Source organism: Asterias amurensis, chromosome 19, assembly GCF_032118995.1.
Source record: "Asterias amurensis chromosome 19, ASM3211899v1".
NCBI lineage: Eukaryota > Metazoa > Echinodermata > Asteroidea > Forcipulatida > Asteriidae > Asterias > Asterias amurensis.
In genome coordinates, this window is record NC_092666.1 from 1,512,277 (window position 1) to 1,536,726 (window position 24,450).

At 39.6% G+C, this 24,450-nt stretch overlaps 3 protein-coding genes across 5 annotated transcripts in view; 2 read left to right on the top strand and 1 right to left on the bottom strand.

Moving 5' to 3' along the window:
- The window catches only part of LOC139951233 (uncharacterized), a 108,570-nt gene extending 106,039 nt beyond the window's left edge, over window positions 1-2,531 (bottom strand). For both annotated transcript variants that reach the window (XM_071950010.1, XM_071950009.1), the window contains exons 1-3: window positions 2,418-2,531; window positions 1,020-1,193; window positions 141-381 (exon numbers count right to left, since the gene is read on the bottom strand). In XM_071950010.1, the coding sequence (XP_071806111.1) occupies window positions 141-381; window positions 1,020-1,123 (345 nt within the window). In that variant the 5' untranslated portion in view covers window positions 1,124-1,193; window positions 2,418-2,531. The remainder of the gene's footprint in view (window positions 1-140; window positions 382-1,019; window positions 1,194-2,417) is intronic.
- The window catches only part of LOC139951266 (uncharacterized), a 221,555-nt gene extending 204,381 nt beyond the window's left edge, over window positions 1-17,174 (top strand). The window contains exons 2-10 of one of the 2 annotated variants that reach the window (XM_071950067.1): window positions 3,664-3,705; window positions 4,497-4,581; window positions 5,158-5,446; window positions 6,333-6,477; window positions 6,681-7,094; window positions 7,727-8,000; window positions 8,934-10,187; window positions 10,937-11,066; window positions 14,892-17,174. In XM_071950067.1, coding sequence (XP_071806168.1) covers window positions 3,674-3,705; window positions 4,497-4,581; window positions 5,158-5,446; window positions 6,333-6,477; window positions 6,681-7,094; window positions 7,727-8,000; window positions 8,934-10,187; window positions 10,937-11,066; window positions 14,892-15,058 — 2,790 coding nt within the window. In that variant the 5' untranslated portion in view covers window positions 3,664-3,673 and the 3' untranslated portion in view covers window positions 15,059-17,174. Of the gene's footprint in view, window positions 1-3,587; window positions 3,706-4,496; window positions 4,582-5,157; window positions 5,447-6,332; window positions 6,478-6,680; window positions 7,095-7,726; window positions 8,001-8,933; window positions 10,188-10,936; window positions 11,067-14,891 lie in introns of those variants that run through there. The other variant, XM_071950066.1, reaches the window with a different exon arrangement.
- A 1,931-nt stretch (window positions 17,175-19,105) lies between these two features.
- LOC139951806 (uncharacterized) lies at window positions 19,106-24,035 on the top strand. Its single transcript, XM_071950873.1, has 3 exons — window positions 19,106-19,538; window positions 21,889-22,082; window positions 23,437-24,035. The coding sequence occupies exons 1-3, from the start codon at window positions 19,106-19,108 to the stop codon at window positions 23,599-23,601; spliced, it is 792 nt and encodes a 263-aa protein (XP_071806974.1). The 3' UTR covers window positions 23,602-24,035.
- Window positions 24,036-24,450: the final 415 nt, after the last annotated feature.

Genomic DNA, 24,450 nt, shown 5'->3' on the forward strand with positions numbered 1-24,450 from the left:
GAGTTGAAGCATAAGTTTAACGTGTGTAAAGGGAAAAGTGAAATAATACATGTAGCCCTTTGCAAACTGACCATGAGATATGAACATTGTGACCACAACAAATTTTTGATGGTACTGTGTCTGAACGTCCTCTTAGTTACCTCTCTAGATAGCAGATCCAGCTGCGTCAGTGACGTTGTATCACAGTCTGTATAAACCACATCAGTCTTAATATTGTCTTTGGTGAGCTTAGAAGCTTGATTGGTCTTGAGGAAGAACATCGCTTTGCTGCGGAGCCCCGTGGGTGGCGACAGCGACGCCTCCAGGGTGTTCTTAGGCTCCTTGGTGAAGATGAAGAGACGACGAACATCTTCGTTGTTGCAGAACTCCAGGAAAGAATGGCTGTTGAGAACAAATTTAAAGACTTTAAAAGGTGGAAATTTGCATGGGGGAAAAAGAATATTAATTTTGGTTTGACCCATATACACCGATGTGTGTAAGTACTGTATACTCAGTACATTCCCGAGCTCTGTGACAGAAAAATCCAGTCATATATACTTGGGTGGGATCTTTTAACTTCTATTAGAGCAGTGTCTTACCAACTAGACCACCGAGATCGCCCGGTAGCTAGAAGCATATGAATCATATATTTTTGCAGAGGGTATCGCAATGGATCAATGGATGGAAATTTGCATCGGGATAAAGAATGCAATTTTGGTTTTACCAATCAATATGTCATGTATGTTAGCTCTGTAAACATGTGCTCAGTACTTGTCAGAGGTCTGTGAACAAAATCACAGGCATGGGGCATATTACTCAGGTGGGACTCGAACCTACGACCTTTAAAGGCAGTGGACACTATTGGTAATTACTCCAAATAATTATAAGCATAAAACCATACATGGTAACGAGTAATGGGGAGAGGTTGATGGTATGAAGTAATTTTCCACGAATTTGATTTTGAGATCTCAAGTTTAGAATTTGAGTGAGGTCTCGAAATCAAACATATAAATTTTTCAAACCAATTAGTTTGAACATACCGGTTTTCATCGCTGGCAAAGAGGGCTTTAAGATCATCATTACGAGGCCTTAGGCTTGATGTAATTCTGGTCTCAAGGAATCGCAGTCTCTCATCCACTTCCATCGTATTTGTCGGGCTGGACTAGTCTCGATTTATGGTTTCTTGGAAGACGTACATCATCTGTGGGAGTTATCTGCAAAGAAACAAAACAATTGCAAACCTTTTTATTTGTTTTGCAGTATCAGGCGGAAATGTAATACAAAATATATAAATTTGTTAAAGTAGTAACTTCGATTGGCTATAATTTCCCCCTTTTTCTAGATATCGTCCCCTCTTTTTTTCTATCAATGGATGTATTTGTTTGTACTTGTTTATGACTCTGAAGAAGGGCTGGTTTGGATCGAAAGCTAGGCCATCTGCTGTCAGACTGTACTGTTTTCACTTAATTAATAACTATTTAATTTATTTTATTTATTTTTTATTTATAAAGTAAAGTGAAATTGAAAGCCTAACTAAAGCTTGATTCATACTTCCTGCGAAGCGATACGAATGTTGACGTCACAAATTCGCAACAAATAATTTGCAGCAATTCAACTCTGGGATCCCAACTCTGCTCAACTCACTTGCGAATATCGCTGCGAAAGGAGGGTTGTGACGTCAAATTCACGTCAAATTCGCTTCGCATTCGCATTTGCATGAAGTATCATTTTTATCAACCGGACTTAATTCAAATCAATTATTAGCATCAGCGGAAATCATTAATTAATTTGTTCGAATGTACGACTACAACTACGAATCACTTTTTACACACTTTAAAGCCATTATACACTTTCGGTAAACAGTATTGTCCAAGTCCCACACTTCGTGTATCACAACTTATATATAAAATAACAATCCTGTGGAAATTTAGGCTCAATCGGACATCGGAGTCGGGAGAAAATAACGGGAAAACCCACTCCTGTTTTCGCGCGTTTCGACGTGTCATGACATGTGTTTATAACAAATCCGTAATTCTCGTTAACGAGAATTTATATTGTTTTACCGTTTTCTCAAAAAGTAAAGCATTTCATGGACTAATATTTCAAGAGAAGTCTTTCACCATTACCTTCTGTAAACCCTGTAAATTATTTGTAAATCTGTGAACTTTTTTTTTTTCTGTACCGAAAGGGTCCAATGGCTTTAATTAATTAAAAAAAAGCCCGAGTTCAAAAACAATTAGTTAACCACCGCAGCAGGACACCCATCATATGTCACAGTAACTTTAACATGTTTTAGGCTGGGTACCAGACCTGCCTGAACTCGTTTTATGTTACGACGATAAAAAGGTTTCCAAACAAAAACCGCAGAAAGCAACTTTTCATAACAAAGATAGTGATAAACGACAAGTGGCATACATAATAAATAAATTGTTCATTACCTATTTGTTTCGTTCAATTTACAAACTTGTTCATGGTGACTTTAACAAGCAACAAAGTTCGGTTTACTTTTCTAAACTTCAACGCCTCCACAGTCGGAAACCGCCATATTGTTGATTTCCCGGTTGCCAGCGAAACTCATTTGCATACGTAATTTAATCCACTTAGTTCAGCATTATAAAATAAAGATAACAAATTCTAACACATAAAATTATATTTTAGCAATAACTTGCTTGTATTTACATTTTTTTATATTGGAAAAATTGTATATAATTATTAAACTGTCTAAAATATATAAAACAAATTGAATTATTACGCTTTTTTACATAACATTTTGGACGAGACGCATTATTGGAGTAAAATAAATTATTTTTTCAACAAACAAAATAACAAACTTTTAAAATCACGGCGGTTTTTGTGTGGTCAAAAAGCAAGTTATTGAAACGTGATAGGTTCTTTGTTTGACTGGGCCCGAGTCAGGGAGAATCTTTAATCGTAGTTTTTAAATTTTACTTGAATATGAAGTGCCAATTTAATATTAAGCTTACAATTTTTGGCGATCCCGAGGATGTGGTACGGAGAATTCTCGGATTCTCTGCGGTGTGAAAACTTTAGACATTCAACGTATCCGAAGAAACAAATGTCATGCCTGAAGAGGGCGCTACTTAAAAAACTTCCCAAAGTCTCGTGTTTGTTTTTGTTTGATTGTGGGTTTTCTTTTTGTTTTCATGGATACTTGTTTGTTATTTTGTTTAAAGGTTGTTATTGTATATTTATGCTGTATTGTTCTTCGTAATATCTATAAAAAATTATCATTTTGTAGGTTGGAAAAACCTGTGATCCTACAGCGCAGGTGAAACTTTCAGGGCTTTTTCAGTTGGTCCTAAATGCAACAATAGAGCAGAGCATCCACAGAGAAAGCCAGAAAGGTCCAGCTCTTTGAATGCAACGCTCGAATAAAACAAGTAAACAAGTTTAACACATTTTGACAAAAATCCTTAATCCTTTTTTGTGCCGTCCGCTCCTTTGAAGTGTCGACCAACCGTACCGACTCTGAGTTTAGCAAATTTAGTGAAGAAGAAAAAGACGGACTTGGTCAAGTTTATGTATGTTCCAACAGGCATCTTATTTATTCGGATACCTATTCTTCTGTTGTTGATAAAACACAGACTGCACATAACACAGACATGGAGAGCCTTTTACTGTACTGATCAACTGACTCACTTACTCGTCGTTTTCCTTTTTAAATTGACGAGTTATGGAAACACTGTTCTTTCAAAGCCATCATGGGTAATTATTTAGATCCCTTTTATATTGAAAATAACCCTGTTATTTTGTATAAGACTCAAAACAATCCTGATTTTGTTTTTGAAGAATTTTATAATTTAGTTTAGGATTAGCTTAGCTTTTTAAAACTTTTTAGGCATGTTTGTTATAATTAGGGTAAGGGTTTAGGCCTAGTATTTTTTCCTTTTTTTAGTAAGCCTTAGTTTGGAACTTTTTTATTAGGTACTGACAATATGACTGAGGCCTGGCCCTCTCTAGGCCTAATATTTTTCAGAAAAATATAATAAAATAATGAGATCAGAGATGAGATGCGTCATTTCTACTACCTCAACGGTTGGAAATTGGATTGGAGTGGACTCATTTTGGAGTGTGAAGTGTCACCCTGTCACTGTGTCTGTGTCAGTGTCACTCTGTGTCAGCTTTTATGTGTGACTGGTGAATTGATAATTTTATCTTAGCATCTTAGTGGACACAAATTGTGGACACTTAGAAAATGATATTAGGCCTAGTTAATAATTTAACATTATTTGTATGTATGCAACTAGGTGTTCCACCCCGCCCCTCCCACCCAAACATGTCAAATGACCCCTTCCGAATTGCCAGAAGAAGTAAACAAGGGGCCAAGCCAAGGAAAAAGAGAGCTAGTGTGCATCAATCAACTAACTTAGTAACTATCAATCAATCTTCCACAAAGTCATTCAATCAAATATCAATGGTCATTATCATGGTTATGAATCATGCGTTTCCAACACATTAGTAAAAATTTAAAAGCCCTGATTGTTTCACATCTGCAGAACCAACCCATTTAAGGATGAACCTCTACCTCCAGCTCATTATCATCCAAGTCTCCAGAAACAACTTTCAGGGAATGAGAAACAGGTACATACATGTAAACATTGTGTGAGTTTACTCTAGTAGAGGTTTTTGCACTGTTAGGAAGATGACTGTTGATCAGGACTAGCTAGTAGTGTAATCTTCAAGATGGGCTGCGCAAACTTCAAGCTTTTAGGAGTGAAATTTGCAGGCGGCAAATTTGTACGTGCGGGTGAAGTTTGTGCACTACAGTTCGGCAAGCTCAACATCAACTGCACGGCACAACATGACCTCATAGGATGCCGCTTAAAATCATGTACGCTTGCACTTGACCAGTTCCTGGACATCCCACTTGGACTTTAGTTTCAGTCTTACTAATTAAAGACCCCTTTTAAATTATCAAGGATTCTTTTTCAAAAAGCATGATGTGAAATATAAAGTTGCTGGAATGACTTTTGATTCATGGTTCGACACTTAATGGGCATGCAGCAAAAGCTGGTCTAACAAAACTTGTTTTGACAGCATCAATTTTTGAAAACAGCCTTAAATTTAAGGCCTATTTAGGAATCAAGTTTAATAATAATTAATAATAATTTCAAACACTTTATATTGTTCATTTGTATATCAATGCATAATCTTCAGACAAAACTGAGCCCAACTAGACCCCCGAAGAATGTCGCCATCTCTTCATCCTCTTCCCAAGCCAAACCAGTTGAAAAGTCAAGCCCAGCAGAAAGAGAATTCCTCCGAAAAAGGAACACAATGTTGGCCAAAGAATTACCCACTCACGACACGCCAAGTCCTGGCAACGCATCATCTAAGTTTGACGAATCCTGGCCGACAAGCGAGCGACCATCAACGATTGATAGTCCGGGTGATTATCAGGCGCCTGATTCGTCAATCCCAGCACAGAGCAGTGAAATCCACAAAGGTCAGTAGATTTTCTCAGAATGAAATTATAATCTGAGAAGCATTTTTTTGCAGATTATTCTTCTCCTACGTTGACTTTAATCACTACGGATTTTCGGCATTATCTCAAAGCCACCCTTTTACGGTAGTTTGATTCTATCCTATAGCATGTATAGGATAAAAACAACTGTGCAGTTCCACAATGTACCCTTTCAAGGATTAAAAACAGAGCTTGTGACTTCTGGTTATCCATTTAAATGTTTCTACATTCTAGTCTGAACTATATAATCCGATCTGTAAAAATGAAGCAAATGCCAACACACATTTGTTTCTACTGTTGTCTTCAATTTACTGTTCAGGAAATTTTGAAACGGATTTTGAATTCTGGATGGTTGGGTTGGCATAGTGGTATCTTTCCTCGTTGCCTTCCACCTCTAGGAACCTGTTTTCAAACCACGCTTGGGCATTATGTGGATTGGGTTTTCAGTCCCTACCTGATTGTGTTGGTTTTCTCTGGAATAGTTCTCGTGGGTTTTTCTCCCGCATCTTAAACTGAAACGTCCTTCATTGTCTTCTCTCCATTGGGTGCTAGGCTAGTGAAGTGACTAAGTTCGTTTTTTTTGTGAGTCTGTGGCCTAACAACCAGAATAAATTAAATAAAATGGTTTGACATTGTTTTAACATTGTTTTTGAAATGTCCAGACTCTAGGGTGATGCATGTAGCAGGTCTGGAATTTCACAGAGCACGTAGGCCATGGCCTACGTTGCCCTTGTCTTGGCCTTGGTGCCCTTTCAAAAATTCCCGTAGACTTTAAGATTTTCCAATGGAAGTGCCCTTTTCTAAATGAAAATGGCCTTGCCCTCTAAAAGATGAAATTCCAGGCCTGATGTAGCTCTTTTTCATGCAGTTCCAGGAACCAGCAGAAATACCCAGTCTTCCTTGTCGTCAACTGGAACTGACTACCTAGCTCAGTGGAGAAACAGATACAACAAACCAGGGACTGAAGTGCAGCAATCAAAGCCTATACCAGCTGAGGGGTCTACATTGGCCAAGTAAGTAACTGGTTGGTGTCGTGGCTGAGTGGTCAAGACTCAAGAGCATCAAATCCAATCACTGGTGGTTTAAGTCATGGGTTTGGCCGGGGTCCCGGTCGTGACACTTGTAGCCTCGAGTAAGATACTTTACTATAATTGCTTCACTTCACCTAGGGGTAAAATAGTGATGTTAAAAGTTTTTCATTTCAATATGCTCGAAGATACATCCAGAGGTTTCGCTACAGTGAACCGAAAAGCCGTCAAGAACGGCAGCAGGACAAACGAGCGACTGCCGCCGGCAAAGACTTCTGGTGGCTTTCTCCTCCCTCACGGACATCAACGCCTTCGGACATCGGCGATTTCACAAGTGCCTCATCGAGGGATGCAACACAAGACAGAGCACCTCATCAGAGGGTAGAGGGACCAGGGAGGCGTGAGGGTTACAGAGGGAGGGTAACATCATCCTCATCGGGGTCTATTACTGAGGGAGATAGAGGCAGGGTTGAGGGACCAGGGAGGCAAGAGAGGTACCTCAGGAGGGTAGCCTCAACCTCATCAGCATCGCCTCCTGAGGGGATAAGAGACACAGAGACTGAGGAGCTACAGTCAAGAGCAGAGAAGCTCCTTGAAAGAAGGTTTGTATTGTGTTTATTTTTCTTTAAGCATCTTTTACTGAGGGTGGTAGACTAGAGGCAGGGTTGAGGGACCAAGGAGACATGAGGGGTAACTCAGGAGGGTAGCCTCAACCTCATCAGCATCGCCTCCTGAGGGGATACTAGATACAGAGACTGAGGAGCTACAGTCAAGAGCAGAGAAGCTCCTTGAAAGAAGGTTAGTATTTTGTTTACTTTTCTTTATTGAGATATCGCCCATCTCACAAGGCCGGACTGCCACTTCAACATGTAAGGGTTACTTCAACTGCCACAAGTGACACGTTGCCACCTACTCCTGGCCCTGAAACCTGGTTGTCCCCTTCACAGTCCGTCAAGATGTAGGCATGGGTATCATCCGCTAGGAGGCTGCTTTATCATTTTCTCACAACCAAAATACACATGGGTCTTTGCTCTTCTCCAACAATTAACAATAATAATAGTGGCTTTGTGCACTTAGTGCACATAGTGACGATCAAGGCGCTTTAACACACAGTATTTTCCTGCAAGGTATGTGGGGCTATGTTTGATTTTTGAGACCTACTCTTTTTTACATTAGCACTATGTAGATGTTTACAAGGCCCGCTTTCTTAAAAGTTTATTTTCTATCTTTTCAGTGAGTCGAGTATTTTAAGCGAGCCAGCTGTAAGTTCCGAAGGTCTAGGGTTCTCTCCTGGTTCTTCAGACTACCAGGAACCAAAATATGTTCCCCGAGAGGTACCCAGACCCTGTCCTCAGGTACCCATGGGTACTGGGTACCAGATAGCACCCAGAAAGGCGTTACGCCCAGAGGAGGATATTCTTCACCAGTGGCGTGTTCGTCGGAGACTGGAGGAGGCTCGTAGACAGACATTGAGACCTGGACTGCAGAGGGACGCCTTGCAACCTGAGGTAATTCAGTGATGCTGATTATAATAACAATAACAATACTCGGTACGTTTATAGTGCTTTATCACACCCCTACCTAATGCTCAGTATTATTTCCTGCAAGGTCTGTGGAGCTACGTATTTAAGTTTGAGACCTATACCTTCATAGCACCATGTAATGGTTTATAAGGTACTGTGGTGCAATATGATGTAGATCAGACCAGGAACACCGGGGCGAGCCCCTTCTCTTTACGATCAGTGCACTGGGTTCTTTTACACAACACACAGGACCTTTGGCTTTATGTCCCATCCAAGGGTGGAGCAATAAGTGTATTGCTAAAGGACACAAGTTTCACGACTTGGACTCAAACCCACACTCAGCTGAACAGAAACACCAGAGCTTGAGTCCGGTTCTCTTATCCATTCGGCTACGACACGCCATGCTCCACAAGGGTAAAAGATTTATGTAGATAAAACAATGGCAGGTTGCCCAAGTGGTGTTACCTCGGCTTCCACCTCTAAAACCGTTGTATCTACTTGGTTTTTATCTTGGTTTCTTTTTTATGTTTTTGTGAAAAGAAATTAAATGCGTATCAGCCAAAATTGTGTATTTGCCCGATACGCTAGCTTGTGCATGCGGAGAACCCAGACTCTGTGAACAAACTTTTAGCCTGGCCATTCTTCTTTGGTATGGTGTTTCTAGATTGTATTGGGTAGCATTGTACAAAACATGGAAGATTGTTAGTTTTTTGCTCATGAGTTATTGAAAAATTTGCATGATCAAGTGTTTAATTACATAGGGGTCCCTCTGGTAGGGGTTTTAAATGAAAATACATTTACATGTACCGTGTAAATGAAGTGCTTTGTTTATTTATTATGATTATGTTTTCTTGTTGAGGAGAAATGGTTTAAAATATTTGTTTACTGATGGCAATTGTTTCTTATTTTTCATTCTAGAAACCACACTTTGAAGGAACCAGACTGGAAGAATTTAGAAATCGTCTCAAACAGCAAGAGCATTTTAGTCAAATAAAGTCTGGTACCCGCCAAGCAAACCCTTCCAAACCAATGACACAGACACTGGGGACTGATCCAATGCCTCAAACTATAGCAACTCAGACCAATGGCACACTGCCCTCTGCTGTTGAGAATAGTCCAGTCAGAGATGAAGACATTTTTAAAGGTCCTGGAAAATGTTCTCAGATGTTAGAGGGCAGTGTTCAGAGGGAACCAGTGAGGCCACATGCCCACAACCTGCATAGAAAGACAGGCAGAGATGTTGATCACCAGTTAAATTACGAATATGCAAATGAAGCTGAGATGGGCAAGCCAATCATAGCAAGCCCCAGCATCAAACAGACCAATCAGACCGTCCCTCCTCATCTGCATATGGCATGTGACATCATACCCTGCCGGCAAGATCCTTTACTGGACAAGCATCAGCATGGTGACGTCAAACGAAGCAAAGACTCCACTAGTAATAAATGGATTAAGTTAAGATATGATGAAAGGGATTCATCAAGAGCAACCAAAGATGTGAGCACTTCCGATTCCACATTAAAAGCAGACTCTAGATCCATAGATGATGATTCGATCCATGTCAAGATACCACGCCCGGCAACGCATCCTTTTCCATCACAGACATCATCTGGACATGCTACAACAGCAACCCAAGAGGAGACCCCTTTCCCCTCGATGACATCAAGAGCAAATTCAAGACTCATAGATGACGATCCCATCCATCTCAAGATGCCAAGGCCAAACCCGGCAACGCATCTTCAACCCTCTCAAACATCATCTAGACATGCTACCGCTAAGAACATCATCATGGAGGAACCCCAAGATGCGACCTCTTCCCAACCGACAACCTCAAGAGCATACATTAGACCCACAGATCATGATCCCATCCATCTTAAGATGAAGATGCCACGCCCGGCAAAGCATTTTGTTTCCTCTCAAGTATCATCTAGACATACGATAGCTGAAGGAGAAAGCTCTCTGGAGAGAACTCGGCAGAGACTGGAGTTCGAGGAGGAGGAGGAGACGGTACAAGATGGAGAAGGCGATGAGACCATGCAGTCAGGCGATGACACTCTGAGGGTTACGGCAGATGAGGACAGTGAAGCCAGCATGAAGACAACACCCTCAGGTAGTAATGCAGATGAATCTCATGGTCCGACAACATCCCTTCTTGGTGCGGCGGTCGGTCAGGTAGAAATCTTATCCTTTCATCATTTAAGCAAAGTTATAGGTATCTCATTTCAATCAAAGAAAAGGTTAATGTTTGGTAATCACTCTTAAGATTAATGGCGATAAAAACTGTTGGTTTGAAGCCTACAGCAGCTTGTGATAGTAAAGCATTTGAGAAACAATTAACTTTGAAGCAATGTGGATAAATAAAAAAATATTTCAGTTTTTATGCCCCAAAATTTGAATCTGAGAAGCCTACTGCAGTAACCTATCGGGGATTATTCCTAGTGGGGATTATTTTTCCTATCTGGATGATAACTCAGGGTTTCCGGTATACTTTGCCTTTAAAGGCAGGGTGTACCTTCTGAAAGTAACTAATTAAAAAATTTACTTCAAGGTAAGAAGCACTGCACCTGTTGATAATGTATAACATTTTAAAAAACAATTCCCTTCTTTAAAGGAAGTGGTTTTAGAGAAAGTAATTCAAAGTATTGTCAATCTGAATGCACTGGGTTCTTAATACATGAGTTACACAACACACGGACCAACGGCTACACATCCCATCCAAAGGATGCAGCAATAATGGGTTAAATGTCTTGCTGAAGGATACACAAGTGTCACGACCGAGACTCGAACCCACACTCTGCTGAACACAAAAACCAGAGCTTGAGTCTGGTGCTCCTATCCAATCGGCCACACAACCCCAAGATGTTGTAACTCTCACTAGTTGAAGACACAATTTATTCAAAATTCACGCTACTTTTGTTCAGGTGATTTCAGATCGGCTTTTTACGACGCCAAAGAATGTTGCTGCTTCGCCTGAGTGGAGTACGGATACCCTTCCCAGCATGCACTCCTCCCTCCAGTCACATGACTCCAGGGTCTCTGCAGCAGACCAAGGTAAATGCTGTATTAATAATAATAATAATATTGAACATTTCTAGTGCGCATGACTGTCAATGATAACACTCCCTGCGCAAAAACAAGAACTCTGCTACAAAAGACAACCAAAGTTTGTAAGCTTAGTTTCCAAAGTAGATATGTTTTAAGATGTGTCTTAAATTGAAAACAATCTACTTGTCTGAGTTAAAGTGGGTAGCCGTTCCAAAGAGATGGCCTGGCATGCCAATTACAGTCTATGTATTCAAACGGTGGTTGTATGGGAAGTTTGCTAATAAATGTCGAAGGTAAAGTTGGCTGTATCATTTAGCCAAAAGAGGTCTAAATTTCCTCTTAACTTTTTAGGTCACTACCAGCAAGTTGGACCAAGCATTTAAATCAATCTCTAAGTGAACTATCTTAGCTTCAAATGGTGTTTCCTGGCTGAGAGGTTAAGCATAGAAATTTGAGCTGTGGTGTCTCTGGAAAAGTCTTGAATGAAAACAAACTGCTTACCAAGCAGACGTCTTTATGGTCTCAATGGTAAATCCGGTTTATTTCATGACAATTTCTTTTGTGGTGTCCTGGAAAACTCTTCAATGAAAATAACAAAGTCAAATTTTTTTTTTTTTGACGAAAACAAACTGCTTACCAAGCAGAATTCTTAATTAGTCTATTAATGGTTAAAACACAGTCTTTAATTTCATGATAATTTCTTTTGTGGTGTCCCTGGAAACTCTTGAATAAAAAAAGTCAAATTTTTGTTGACGAAAATAAACTGCTTACAAAGCAGAAATCTTAATGGTCCTGATGGTAAACGCAGCCTTTAATTTCGTGATAATTCCCTTGAACACTTAACACATTAAAAGATTGTTGATACAGTCTCAGCCCTCGGACTTCACTTCGTTTGGCCAAATTAAACAAAACATGTTTATCGTCCTCACTCGCTTCCTCTTTTAAAGGCCTTCTCCTTTTTTCCCCTTTTTTTCCCCTTTCTTTTTAACAAAATAAAAGGATGCATTTTAACAATCTTAAACAAATACATTTTGGAAAATAGCCAAGCCGGTTGTCGAGAGGCAAATAGTGTCGGGAGGCCATTTTGAAATGAAAAAAAGCGCCCTCCTCCTTACTTTTTTTGAAAGGCAGTCCGACTAAACATGTTTTTTTTTTTTTTTGGGGGGGGGCCTTACTGCACGACTTGTGTTTTGTGTTGATAAGAACAACCTGGTCGTCGATCTCTTCAACTCAATTCCTCTCCCCTTGCTAAGAGCCTAGTTTATATTACAGGATGAGCCAGTTAATCCCCGCCGTAGGCGATTCGTTCGGTCGTTTTGGACATAGATTGTCCAAGGTGAAAGGGATTAGGAAGATGACCACCATCGCTCCGACACAATAAAGTAGTTCCGTGGTTTAATTACGGGTCTGGTTTTTGTTTATAGTAGCGTTGGATGGAATTCTTGATTGACCCTTGTGATGGGCCAGCAGTGTTTGGGTCTTTGTAGCCGTTCTGTTTGTCAGTCACTTGTGTTGTGTTTTTCTGTTTACCTTTGAGAGATGGGCCAGCAGTGTTTGTGTTTAGGTCTGTTTGTCAGTCACTTGTGTTGTGGCTGTCTGTTTATCTTTGAGAAAATGCTCTTGATACTTCTAGTTTGGTTTTTGTTTGTAGGTACTTAGTTCATTGGATGGAATTCTTTATTCACCTTTGTGATGGGCACAAAGGTGCTTTTTCTTTCACTATTTTCTTGCAACTTTGATGACCAAATGAGCCAAACATTTTACAGGTGAGGATGCAGGTCTTTGACAATTACCAAAAGTATAAACTGCCTTTAAGTTATTGCACACAAAACCTGCCAATGATCCCTTTGATGTGTAAGGATTATTTCACATTTATCAGATGTACGTGCACAAACAATTTTGCGTACGTCATTCGTGTTGTCCGCAGAAAGTTCTTGTATGTTTTTCAACTTTAAAACGGTATCATCTACCAAAATCTGTTTGGAGAGAAATAATCGAAACAAAATTCTTTTGGCGGGAAACTGGGCTAAGGAACTCTAACTTTAGTCTGTCTTGAGTCCTTCATTCTGATTTGAAAATAGTTTGCTACAAGTCAAGGTAACTATTCACTCTGACTGACCTAGGCCGTAATTTCTCACCTTGTGTTTGAAATATCATCCACCTGTCACATGGCCTTTCTATTTTCTAATTTAACTTTTTTTTATGATAAGGCTTTTCGTTTCATTATTCAAAGTTTTAATTATTATTATTATTTATTTGGCAATTGACATAAAAATACAAAAATACAAATAATTTATACGCAAAGGATAAATTATTTGTATTTTTGTATTAAAAACATTAAATATATAAATATATACATCTGGATTGGAAAACAGTAAAAAGGGGGATACATCAAGATATAAAAAAGGAGGACAGGCAGTTAAAGATAAGACAAAGTACTACACGACTGAGGACAACAGAAAGACAACAACAATCCAGGTTTGCCAGGACTGACAAAAGTGCCTGCACTGTCACCAAGAGGTGTGTCAGTCCAACCTGGAAGGACAAGAGACAAAAAGACAAACAATTTCACATAACAACCAGGTTAACAAACAAACACAAACAAATAAACAAACACAAACAAACAAACAAACAAAAACACACAAAAACAAACAAAAACAAACAAACAAACAAACAAAAACAAACAAACAAACAAAAAACTAACAAACAAACAAACTAGCGGAAAAAAAACAAGACAAACAGGCAATTAAATACACTCAAGCACAAAAATTACAAACAAACATGCAAACTAAACAAGACACAAATTAACAAATTACAAAGACAAAACAAAACATGGATGCAAGACAACAAGAAAAACTGACAAGATAAAAAACATCAGTTTACAAAACTGCCAGAAAAGGATCTATCGGGAATAAACCGTTTCCCTTTAAAAATATTGAAATTATCAGTGAGCAGAGAGTTTTTAACATCATTGGGTAGAGCAGACCACTTAGTTGGAAAAGAGAAAATGCAGCTGTTTTTGGTGGAAGTTTTCTTGAACGATAAATGGTTAAAACAAAGCTTGTCAGTATGCCTGCTGTTGATGGTAATTAAACTTAAGATGGGAACACTGTCTCTTTGACCATTAACAAGCAATTTAGAAATCAAACATAGGCTTTGATACTCTCGTCATTTACTAAGAGGAAATAGATTTAAGCGAGCAAGTCTAGACTCATAAGGTTCATCTTGGCGTCTCTGTTTAAGGATCAGTCTCTAGTGGCTGTCCGTTGAATTTTTTCTACAGCCGCAATATTTTTTTGTAAATATGGATTCCAAATATAATAACTCTAACCACCCGAACCCTTCAAAACGGGCATCTCAAAGTAATATCATTATTTATTTCCAGACAGGTATTTGAAGTTCTGACTTATGAGACAGACCCATTTATGTAACACCTTGTATTGTAAGGGTTTACAAGATGCTGTGGCACATTAAGCAGCAACTGCCAAAAACACCTGGGCTAACCCCTTGTTCTTACCAATTGGTGTGACTGGGTTCTGCTACTACACACATCATGACCAACCATTTTAAGCAGTAATGGTTGAGTGTCTTGCCTAAGGCCACAATTGTCAAGACAGGGACTTGAACCCACACTCTGCTGATCAGAAACCCCAGTGCTCGAGTGCTCTTAACCCCGTGCCACAACACGTTATTATTGGATTTTGTTAGAGTGAAGAACAGTCTGAGAAGACATAGAAAGAAGTTAGAATATTTTGTTATTAAATTTTTTGGTATGATTTTCAGGTCTGTCTCTCCTGTTTATTGTTACTAACTTCCTGTTTCCATCTTCAGGTCGTTTTGGGGGCGAAGAGGTCACGGATGGGTCATCCACGTCTTCGGACGGTGAGGAGTTTGCTGAAGATGAGTTGTTACAGCTGCTGCGGCGTCGCCGGGCACAGCACGAGAATCAACTACAAGAACTAGACCACCTTATCCTTGCACGGACTAGTGTCACATGATAGGGAGTCTACTTAGGGGCGTGGACAGTGTAGACTAAAAAGAAGGAGGCTGAATTTGAAGAGGTTCATGTTGTCACTGATGAAAAGACACAGGCAAGTCTAAGTGTTTCTCAGGTGGAAGGACACAGCAAAGTCTCAGTATTCCTAAGATTGAAGGCACAGCAGGTGTTCCAAAGGGGAAGGACATAGCAAAGTCTAAGTGTTCCTGATAGGGAAAGACACAGGCAAGTTTAAGTGTTCTTGAGGTGGAAAGACCCAGGCAAGTCTAAGTGTTCCAAAGGAGAAGGACACAGCAAAGTGTAAGATGAATAGAGCAGGATTTGAACTAACAACCTCCGGTTTTACGTGCCGGGGCTCTACTAAATCTACAATCTCGGGTAAAATGCTTGGCCCAACCATTCGCAACTTGACAATAAACACTTCATGTCCACTTCCCCCATGATAATTAACATTCTCTTCCCTGCCCCTCGTCCAATGTTGATGGGAACGCCAAAGACCGCGCAATGAGAGCCATCTATAAAAGGGGCCACGGGGGCCGTGGTGCAGGGGCCCAACGAGATTTGCAAGTACTGTAGCCCGATTTTGGGGGTCTCCCTATTTTGTCAATATCTTTGTTCGAGGTGCTGTTAATTTATTTCATTACATATCCAACAGCCTTGGATAAGGATTAGGAAACAAGAAGAAAAGTGAAGTTTTAGATGAGGGAGGAAAACCCTATGAGCTAAAGTCATGCAATCGGGGGTCAATTTTATAGAGCTGCTTCAGCCAAAAAAAAATTGCTGAACAATTTTCTGAGAAAAAATTAGCAGGATACCAGTCACAAGTGGTACACATGATGTAGTAGTTTGGCTGTTTACCTTATTCTAGTAAGCATAATTGTGTTGTGCTTAGCTACTTGTTGTGCTTAAAGACACTGGACACTATTGGTAATTGTCAAAGACCAGTCTTTTCACTTGGTGTATCTCAACATATGCATAAAATATCAAACCTCTGAAAATTTTAGCTCAATTGGACGTCGAAGTTGCGAGATAATAATGAAAGAAAAAACACCCTTGTCACACGAAGTTGTGTGCTTTCAGGAGATGCTTGATTTCGAGACCTTAAATTCTAAATCTGAGGTCTTGAAATAAAATTCATGGAAAATTACTTCTTTCTCGAAAACTACATCACTTCAGAGGGAGCTGTTTCTCACAGTGTTTTATTCTATCAACCTCTCCCTGTTACTTGTTACCAAGTAAGTTTTTATGCTAATAATTATTTTGAGTATAATTACCAATAGTGCCAACTGCCTTTAAGCAGCTCTACAAAACTTGGCCCAGGTAGGGACTAAAAACTCAATCCATGTAAGGTTCCAGTCTGTCTGAGTGGGATTTGAACCAGGGTCCATGTAGAGGTGAAAGACGGAAACCACTGAGCCAACCTGATCCCATTACATGACTAAGGGTCGATTTCACAAAGAGTTAGGATTAGTTAGGAAATATTATTAAAGGCGCTGTACATGTTTGGTAATTGTCAAAGACCAGTGTTCTCACTTGGTGTATCCCATCATAAGCATAAAATAACAAGCCTGTGAAAATTTGGGCTCAATTGGTCATCAAAGTTGCGAGAAAATGATGAAAGAAAAACACCTTTGTTGAACGAATTTGTGTGCTTTCAGATAGGAATAAAAGACTTCTAGCTTGAAGTCATTTATTATTTTAGTGAGAAATTACCTCTTTCTCAAAAACTACGTTACTTCAGAGGGAGTTGTTTCCCACAATATACTATCAACAGCTCTCCAATGCTGGTTACCAAGTCAGTTTTTAAGTTAATATTTGTTTTGAGTAATTACCAAACATGTACCTTCCCTTTAAGGCTAGTCCTAATATGACGAGTAACTTATCTTGAGATAAGACCAGTCTTGTGAAATCCACACAGGGCCCAATTTCAAATAGCTGCTTCAGCTCAAGAAAGGGCTAAGCACAACAAATAATTGCTTACCAGTAAAAGGTTACTAGTCAAAATACCATGTCACATGTACAATTTGTGACTGGAATCCTGCTCATTATTGCTAAACAGTTGTTTCTTAATTTACAATATTGATTTATTTGATGGTGAATTTAAATCTATTTATGAATAAAAATGCCTAAAACAAACTATGAGCAACGATTGAGTTTGAGTATCAGTTTCTTTTTTACTTCGCATGCCTTAGATAATTTTCCTCAAGATAATTTTCCCAACATATGCATAAAAAGACAAATCTGTAAAACTTTGGACTCGGTTGGTCATCGAAGTTGCAAGAGAATAATGAAAGAAAAACACCCTTGTTGCACAAAACGTGTGTGCTTTCGAATACAAAGTATTAAGGGGCTTCAAACCTGAAATCTTTAACATTTGAGTGAGAAATTACACTCTCTCAAAACCTACGCTACTTACGCTCTCCATAGCTCGTTACCAATTGAGTTTTTATGCTAACAATAATTATTAGTAATTATCAATAGTGTCTAGTGCCTTTAAAGGATTTGGGTACTTTTTGTACGGGGAAAATGAAATGTTCACATAACACCGATTTACATGAAACGAACACGATTTTATATTAAAAATATGATGGTTGAAAGCTTCCCTTAAACTATTACTTGCTGAGGTGCCGTAGTTTTTGAGAAATTGGTAAAATGATTTTTTTACGAAAATCATGTTAACATATTGTACATGTACAACGGCTAAACGTGAATCTCCTGGAAAAAAATTGCTTTGTGATTTTCAAATTTGTCTTCTCAAAAACTTGACGACCAATAAAACTGAAACTTGTACAGGTGTTATTAACAAAGGAGTCCATTGCCTTTAATGACAAGACACCGAAAGACTGTGAACTTTCAAAAACTAAAGATGTATAGCAGACACCATGCAGCTCTGCAGAGCATCACAATTTGCGACCTCAGACAATGTAATTGTTACACTGTAAACAAAGACCGTCTAATTGCATCATGCGTGTGGCAGTTTAGCAACGGTCAACACTGAAACAATAGAAGACTGTGGACCAAAACAATGTCTAATTTGCGTAATGGGCTACGTCTGGCAAGTGACGGTTAACAAGTCTGGGTTGAACGGCTTTGGCTATTGGCTAGGTTGACTAGGCATATGATTCCGCGTAAGACATCCGTAGATACACTATGCAACATCATTTTGCACGTGAGAGTTAACTCATGAATCCATGGGTTATAACAGATGTGGCTTTGTTATGGTTTTACTGTTCTAATAGATGAGTTATGTTTTAGTCTAACGAAGAGCCCTACTTTCTTTCTCATACTAAAATGTACAAGTCATTAAAGACCAGTGGCGGATTGATACATGACGTGTTGTGCGGTCAGTTTGTCCTTGGGCGGGCCATGACGTCTGCTAAGTTGTGACTTAGCTCGAGTTTTGAAATTCAAGGCATGTGGGTATGAACATTTCTCAAGAGTGTTCCACATTAACTTTTAATAGAGAGTTCTTGACAAGAACATCGGCATTTCAACACTTGACGTGGGTAGGAAGGTCCAAGTTCAAGAATTGAGTATTGAAGTCTCAAGTTTGGGGACATCGTCATCCTGCTAATTTGGAAGTGCCGGGGACTGCACGGCTAAGAGCCCCTCTCAGTCCGACCTTCGACCGGTAGTAGCGCGCCGATCTACCCCACCCACACAAGATGACATGAAGGGTCAAGACCGGAGCACAACAGTCAAAGTTTGTTTTGTATCTCTCGAAATATCACAAGTCAGAGATGTCACCGTGTCAAACTCTTCAACAAGTGCGGCTGTCAAAATTGGAAATATAAAGCATTGGTGCTGAAACTCTTACGGGTGATGGTTTGTTTTGGATAGTGTGCGGTGGTTTAAATGGGATACACTCTATTTGAAATTGTTGGTCACTAAAGACAGTATCGTGATACATTTATACGGTATTTTAATCAACTCGCAACTGCATTCAATCTGTTTGGAGACTGGACACCCTTGAATAAACTTCTTTTTAATAAATACTTACCAACAAGTCTTCATTATTTCGTTACTTGTGGGACGGTAACGACGAAAGATGGAGTTTTCGATACCACGAGGGATTGAACACAGCGCGTTCGCCGGCAGGATTAACGCCGTCCAAAATGCGTCAGCCACGGCGCGGCTTCCACCGACTCACGGTGCTACCCCGTTCTCCATCGAAGACATTTTGAACCGCTGTGCACCGTGTCTACCAACCCAAACTCCCCCGTGTAGAAATCGCAGAACCCCGTCAGACTCCACTCCCGAAGTCGGAGCAAGAAGTTCACCGGACATGGTAAATGGTGACGATAGTGTCAACCAAAATATTGTGAAAATTGCCAAATCTGAGACTTGTTTTTCGTTCACCGCGCTTCCGTCTGTTCCGAAGTGCCTTGGATTTGCAACGTGTACGGCAGCGGTTTGCGTCTGTCGAGAGAGGTACGTGGACGGCGAGAACGACCCATGGCCCTTCCTGATGCGAACTCCGGGTAAGTCCGAAGAAGAAACTTTTTCTTTATTTTTATTTTATACTCTGGATGCATTGAAAATGATTGCTTTTAAATGCACTGCACACCTTTGGTAATAGTTAAAGACCAATGTTCTCACTTCCATAGAGAAAGGACCATAGACCAGTATTGGTGTATCCCACATGAAGTAAGAAACACAGACATCTGCTAAGCACATACAACTCTTGCTTAGCAAAAAATATAATGCAACCCACCCCCCCCAAATTTTTTTTTTTTAAAATAAAAAAAAATCGTACAATTACCACTTTGCTTTACAAAGGAATTTGCTAACCAGTATTTTCTTCGTGTTATAACAGCTCTTGAAATTGTGCCCAGGTGGATTGCCGGGTTTCCAGCGAGTTACTAAAAGTTTTAAAGCTGCATTTAACTCACTGAGAGTACCGTCAAGTGCTTACACAACATTAATCTGACACTTAACTTAAAGGCACTGGACACTATGGGTAATTACTCAAAATAATGGTTAGAATATTACTTAATGAGCAAAGAAGATATGTTAATCGTATAACTGTGAGTAACGTAGTTTTTAAGAAAGGGGTAATTTGTTACTCAAATAATAACATACCAGTCATAGAGCCTTTTATTTGGAATCTGAACGCACACAATCTTACATGTAGCCAGAAACACCGGAGTTAACCCTACTCGTTCATGATAAGTGCTCTGGAGTATGTTTGCACACTGCCAATCCTAGTAGGCCCTACACCTTCCGCCATTTTCATGTTGCAAAATGTACCTCGTGAGGACAACCATTTTTCTACTGTTCAGAGTATCTTGCAAAATCTTTTCAAACATTGCTACATTCTACAACCATGCTAAAATTAAGCAAGGGACCCCAGTTAAATTGATGTCGTGTGTATAGCACTTTAATGTTCCATAATCCGAAGAACAAATCTGAAATAAGTGCTGAAGGACGCAAGCGCCATGACCAGGACTCGAACCCACACTCTGCTAATCAGAAATACCAGAGTTTCAGTTCGATGCTCCAAATCACAGTGTCACGACACGTAATAGAAGTAAGAAGAAAGAAGAAAAGCGGACTTGAAAGCAAAGCAAAACAACATGAGCAAGATGGTTTTACTCTTATACTCCTCCATGGTTTATCATCTTGCCCAAGATCAGTCAAACAACTGTCCTAAAAATCAAACATTAATTCTTTACAAATAGCATTTCCGTTTCCAAATAAACAACCACAAACGAAAGAGACTGGCGTGCCTTTTAGAATTATCACCCCGTATGATACACCGGAGTACGGGGACCACCACCAGGCACTCAAGCCGACCTGTCACCAGGGATTTTAGCAGAGCGACGGGTCACCTTGGGTCAGCGAAAGGGTTCAAACCATCACGGCGGTCCTGAGGTCCGGAAACATTCACACACCTGAAACTTTCAAAAACGGAGTAATGAAGTCATGTTTATTGTTAGAGTGTCGTATTTGAAACTCTCAGAGACTGCATTGGAATAACATCATCACTCGTAAGACACAAAAGTACACTTTGACGTTTAGTATAAAGTCAAGTTCCTGTAATAGTAGATGCACTTGACGGCTCTTTCATACAGCTCAAAAAGGGATCGCTGGGACCCAAAGCCACCGCCGTCCTGCACCTCATGAGCAACTGTCTGCATGATAACTGTGTCTGTTTCGACGTCCCAGCAACTAACAACAACATAAACAACAAAAACAACAACTGATCGGTCATTTTTATATCTCCTTGCTCATGTGGTTTCATGTTTTACCATTGGGTTAATGAAGTTCGTGGTTATGTTTTGTCCACAGTGGTTTACTTATTATTATGTATCGGCATGTGAATTCATTTGCTTCTTGTTTATATGCCTCAAGACACCGGAAACTATTGGTAATTACTAGAAATAATCACAAGCATAACAACTTTAATTGGTTACAAACAATGGTAAGCCGTTGATAGTATGACACATTGTGAGAAACGGCTCCCTATAAAAGTAATGTAGTAATTTCTTACTAAAATATATGAATTAGGAATTCAAGCATCAGAAAGCACACAACTTGTGCGAGAGGGGTGTTTTTTCTTCCATAATTATCTCGCAACCTCGACGACCAATTGAGTTCAAATTTTCACAGGTTTGTTACTTTATGCATACATTGAGATACACCAAGTAGGAAAACTGGGTCTTTGACAATTACCAAATTAATGTGCCTAGTGCCTTGAAGAGCCTTGGGCGTATTTTCAGGCGGATTTTGGCGCTAATAAAAAAACAACACTTTATTTGTATTAACATTATTAATAAACAACAACAAACAGCAACAATAACAACACATTTCTTGTCTGGATTTCCACAGCTGGATATTGCATACCATCACTCTTCCCTTCAGACACTGCGTCCGGGACTCTACGGAACAGGCGGCGGAAAGCACGCACCGTGTTCGTCGACTCACAACTACGGGGGCTGGAGGAGCGTTTCCAGGCGCAGAAATATCTCTCGACACCGGAGAGAATCGAGTTGGCCGTAGTTCTCGGGTTGTCAGAAACACAGGTATAATTGCAGTTATGGTGTTTATCTTAAAGGCACTGGACACCTTTGGTAGTTGTCAAAGACCAGAATTCTCACTTAGTGTATCCCATCTATTTATGCATAAAATAACAGATCTGTGAAATTCTGACTCAATTGGCCATCAAAGTTGCATGAGAACAATGAACAAAAACTAAAACACCATTGTTGCACGAAAATGTGTGTGCTTTCAGATTCCGCAAAAGAGTTTCAGGCCTGAAATCTTTATTTGAATGAGAAATTTAAAAAACACTGCTCTTTACAAGTCGTTTTATGATAGCAATCATTTTGTTTAATAACCAGTGTCAGATGCCTTTAATCCATTCAGTGACTATGTGAAATGTATTGAACAGGATTGATAGAGCTGACAAAATAGTCGCACAGCATGTTTTGTGGATCAACCGTGGAAGAACAAAAACCTATGATAATCAAAACCTATAAACCGACCACGTTAACAATTAATTGTCTCACAAACAATGGTGGAATATAATTTGATAGGAATCCAATGTTAACAATTTGTTTTTGAACTATAGTCGAATATACACGCAAACTACAATTATTAGAAAAGTTCTTAATATTGTTCAAGCGCTGACCTAATCAAATTGTTCCACATAATGAAGGTCATTAGGGTTGTATACACGCCAGTCTTTAATTTGAAGGCAATTATCGAAATATCTGTGGGCCTTCAAGGGTAATGTTGAACACGATTTTGACAGGGCAGTGTTTTGCAGCAATTACGGAGTCTAGCGCCCAAGAGCATGGCTAATCTAGCACTGAACCGTTATGACAATGTCTAATGAACCCCGTTAGGGATGCACCCAACTAAATAAACACCCACAACACACAGTGCAAAATGCTAAAGTAATATTAAAAAGTATACGAAGAATACTTAGAAGTCTCACAGCTTTATACATTAGCGGGAAATTATTCACTGACTCGTGAACTTTTTGACAATCTTGTTCCTCCTATTGTGTGTCAAGACGTTAGAGCATGAAACCATGCTTTCTGCCTGTTCGTACCAATTGCTCTTGTATTGCTAAGATGTACAACAAAGAGCCACTCAACAGCTTTATTCCTTCCATGATACACCATCTTTTTGAACTCCCTGCCTATTTTTAAACCGTAAGGCGCTACATAAACGGGTGCAATAATTCAAAAGATTCAGAACCAGGTCGTAAAACAATGATAAGTAAAGCTTTTAGAAGGCTGTCGATAAAGCGCATTTATGTCCATACACACAAAAACTCTTCTTCTTCGTTTGGTATGGAAACTTGGTTAAATTTATTAAAAAGTTGGGTTGAAGACAACTATTAATATTATCTTTACTCTCTACTTTCAGGTCAAGACTTGGTTTCAGAACCGACGAATGAAACAGAAGAAAGATTCGACCGGGCTTGTGGAGACGAAAGACCGGGACACCAGGAGCTCAACAAAGGGTCATCCAGCGGGGAAGAAACGGGGCAAAGTCCCCGTCGATGACTCGGACATCATAGCTATAAACTAGGGAAAAGAGTGTCAACTATTAAAAAAGCTGGGCTTTATGCAAATGAGCCCTGCAAACTTGGCTGGTAACATGTTCCTGCTAAGCAGTACCATTCTGTATTTAGCCAGTTTGTGTGATTAATGCAATTGGGCCCGGTAAATGCAAATTTAATGCAAATTTGGCTGGTAACAAGTTCCTGCTAAGCAGTACCATTCTGTATTAGGCAGTTGTTGTGCTTACATGCTTTACGCAATTGGGCCCGTGTCGTCACAGAGCTGATACCGATCCGCCCTCTTCGTCTATTTTTTTTTTTTTTTAAATACATTGAACAAGGCTGTGGCTACAGTTGGCGTCAACAGTAATGCAATTCCTCTGTGTCGTGGGTCATGCCCGAGGGTAGACGAATGTAAACAGCCACATCTAGCCACAGCCGTTTAGATGAAACGGCTTACAGCTTTTAGGGAATTTTGGTGATTACTCAAAACATTAATGACCACAAAAACTTACTTGCTGAAGCACTGCAGCTGTTGCTGAAGCACTGCAGCTGTTGAAATTGTTTACAGGCAGTGGACACTATTGGTAATTACTCAAATCATTATTAGCATAAAACCTTACTTTGTAACGAGTAATGGGGAGAGGTTGATGGTATAACACATTGTGAGAAACGGCTCCATCTAATTTTTCACGAATTTGAGGTCTCAAAATCAAGCATCTGAAAGAAATTTCATGTGACAAAGGTGTTTTTTCTTTCATTATTATCTCGCAACTTCGACGACCAATTGAGCTCAAATTTTCACATGTTTATCATTTTATGCATTTGTTGAGATACACGAAGTGAGAAGACTCTGGTCTTTGACAATTACCAAAGGT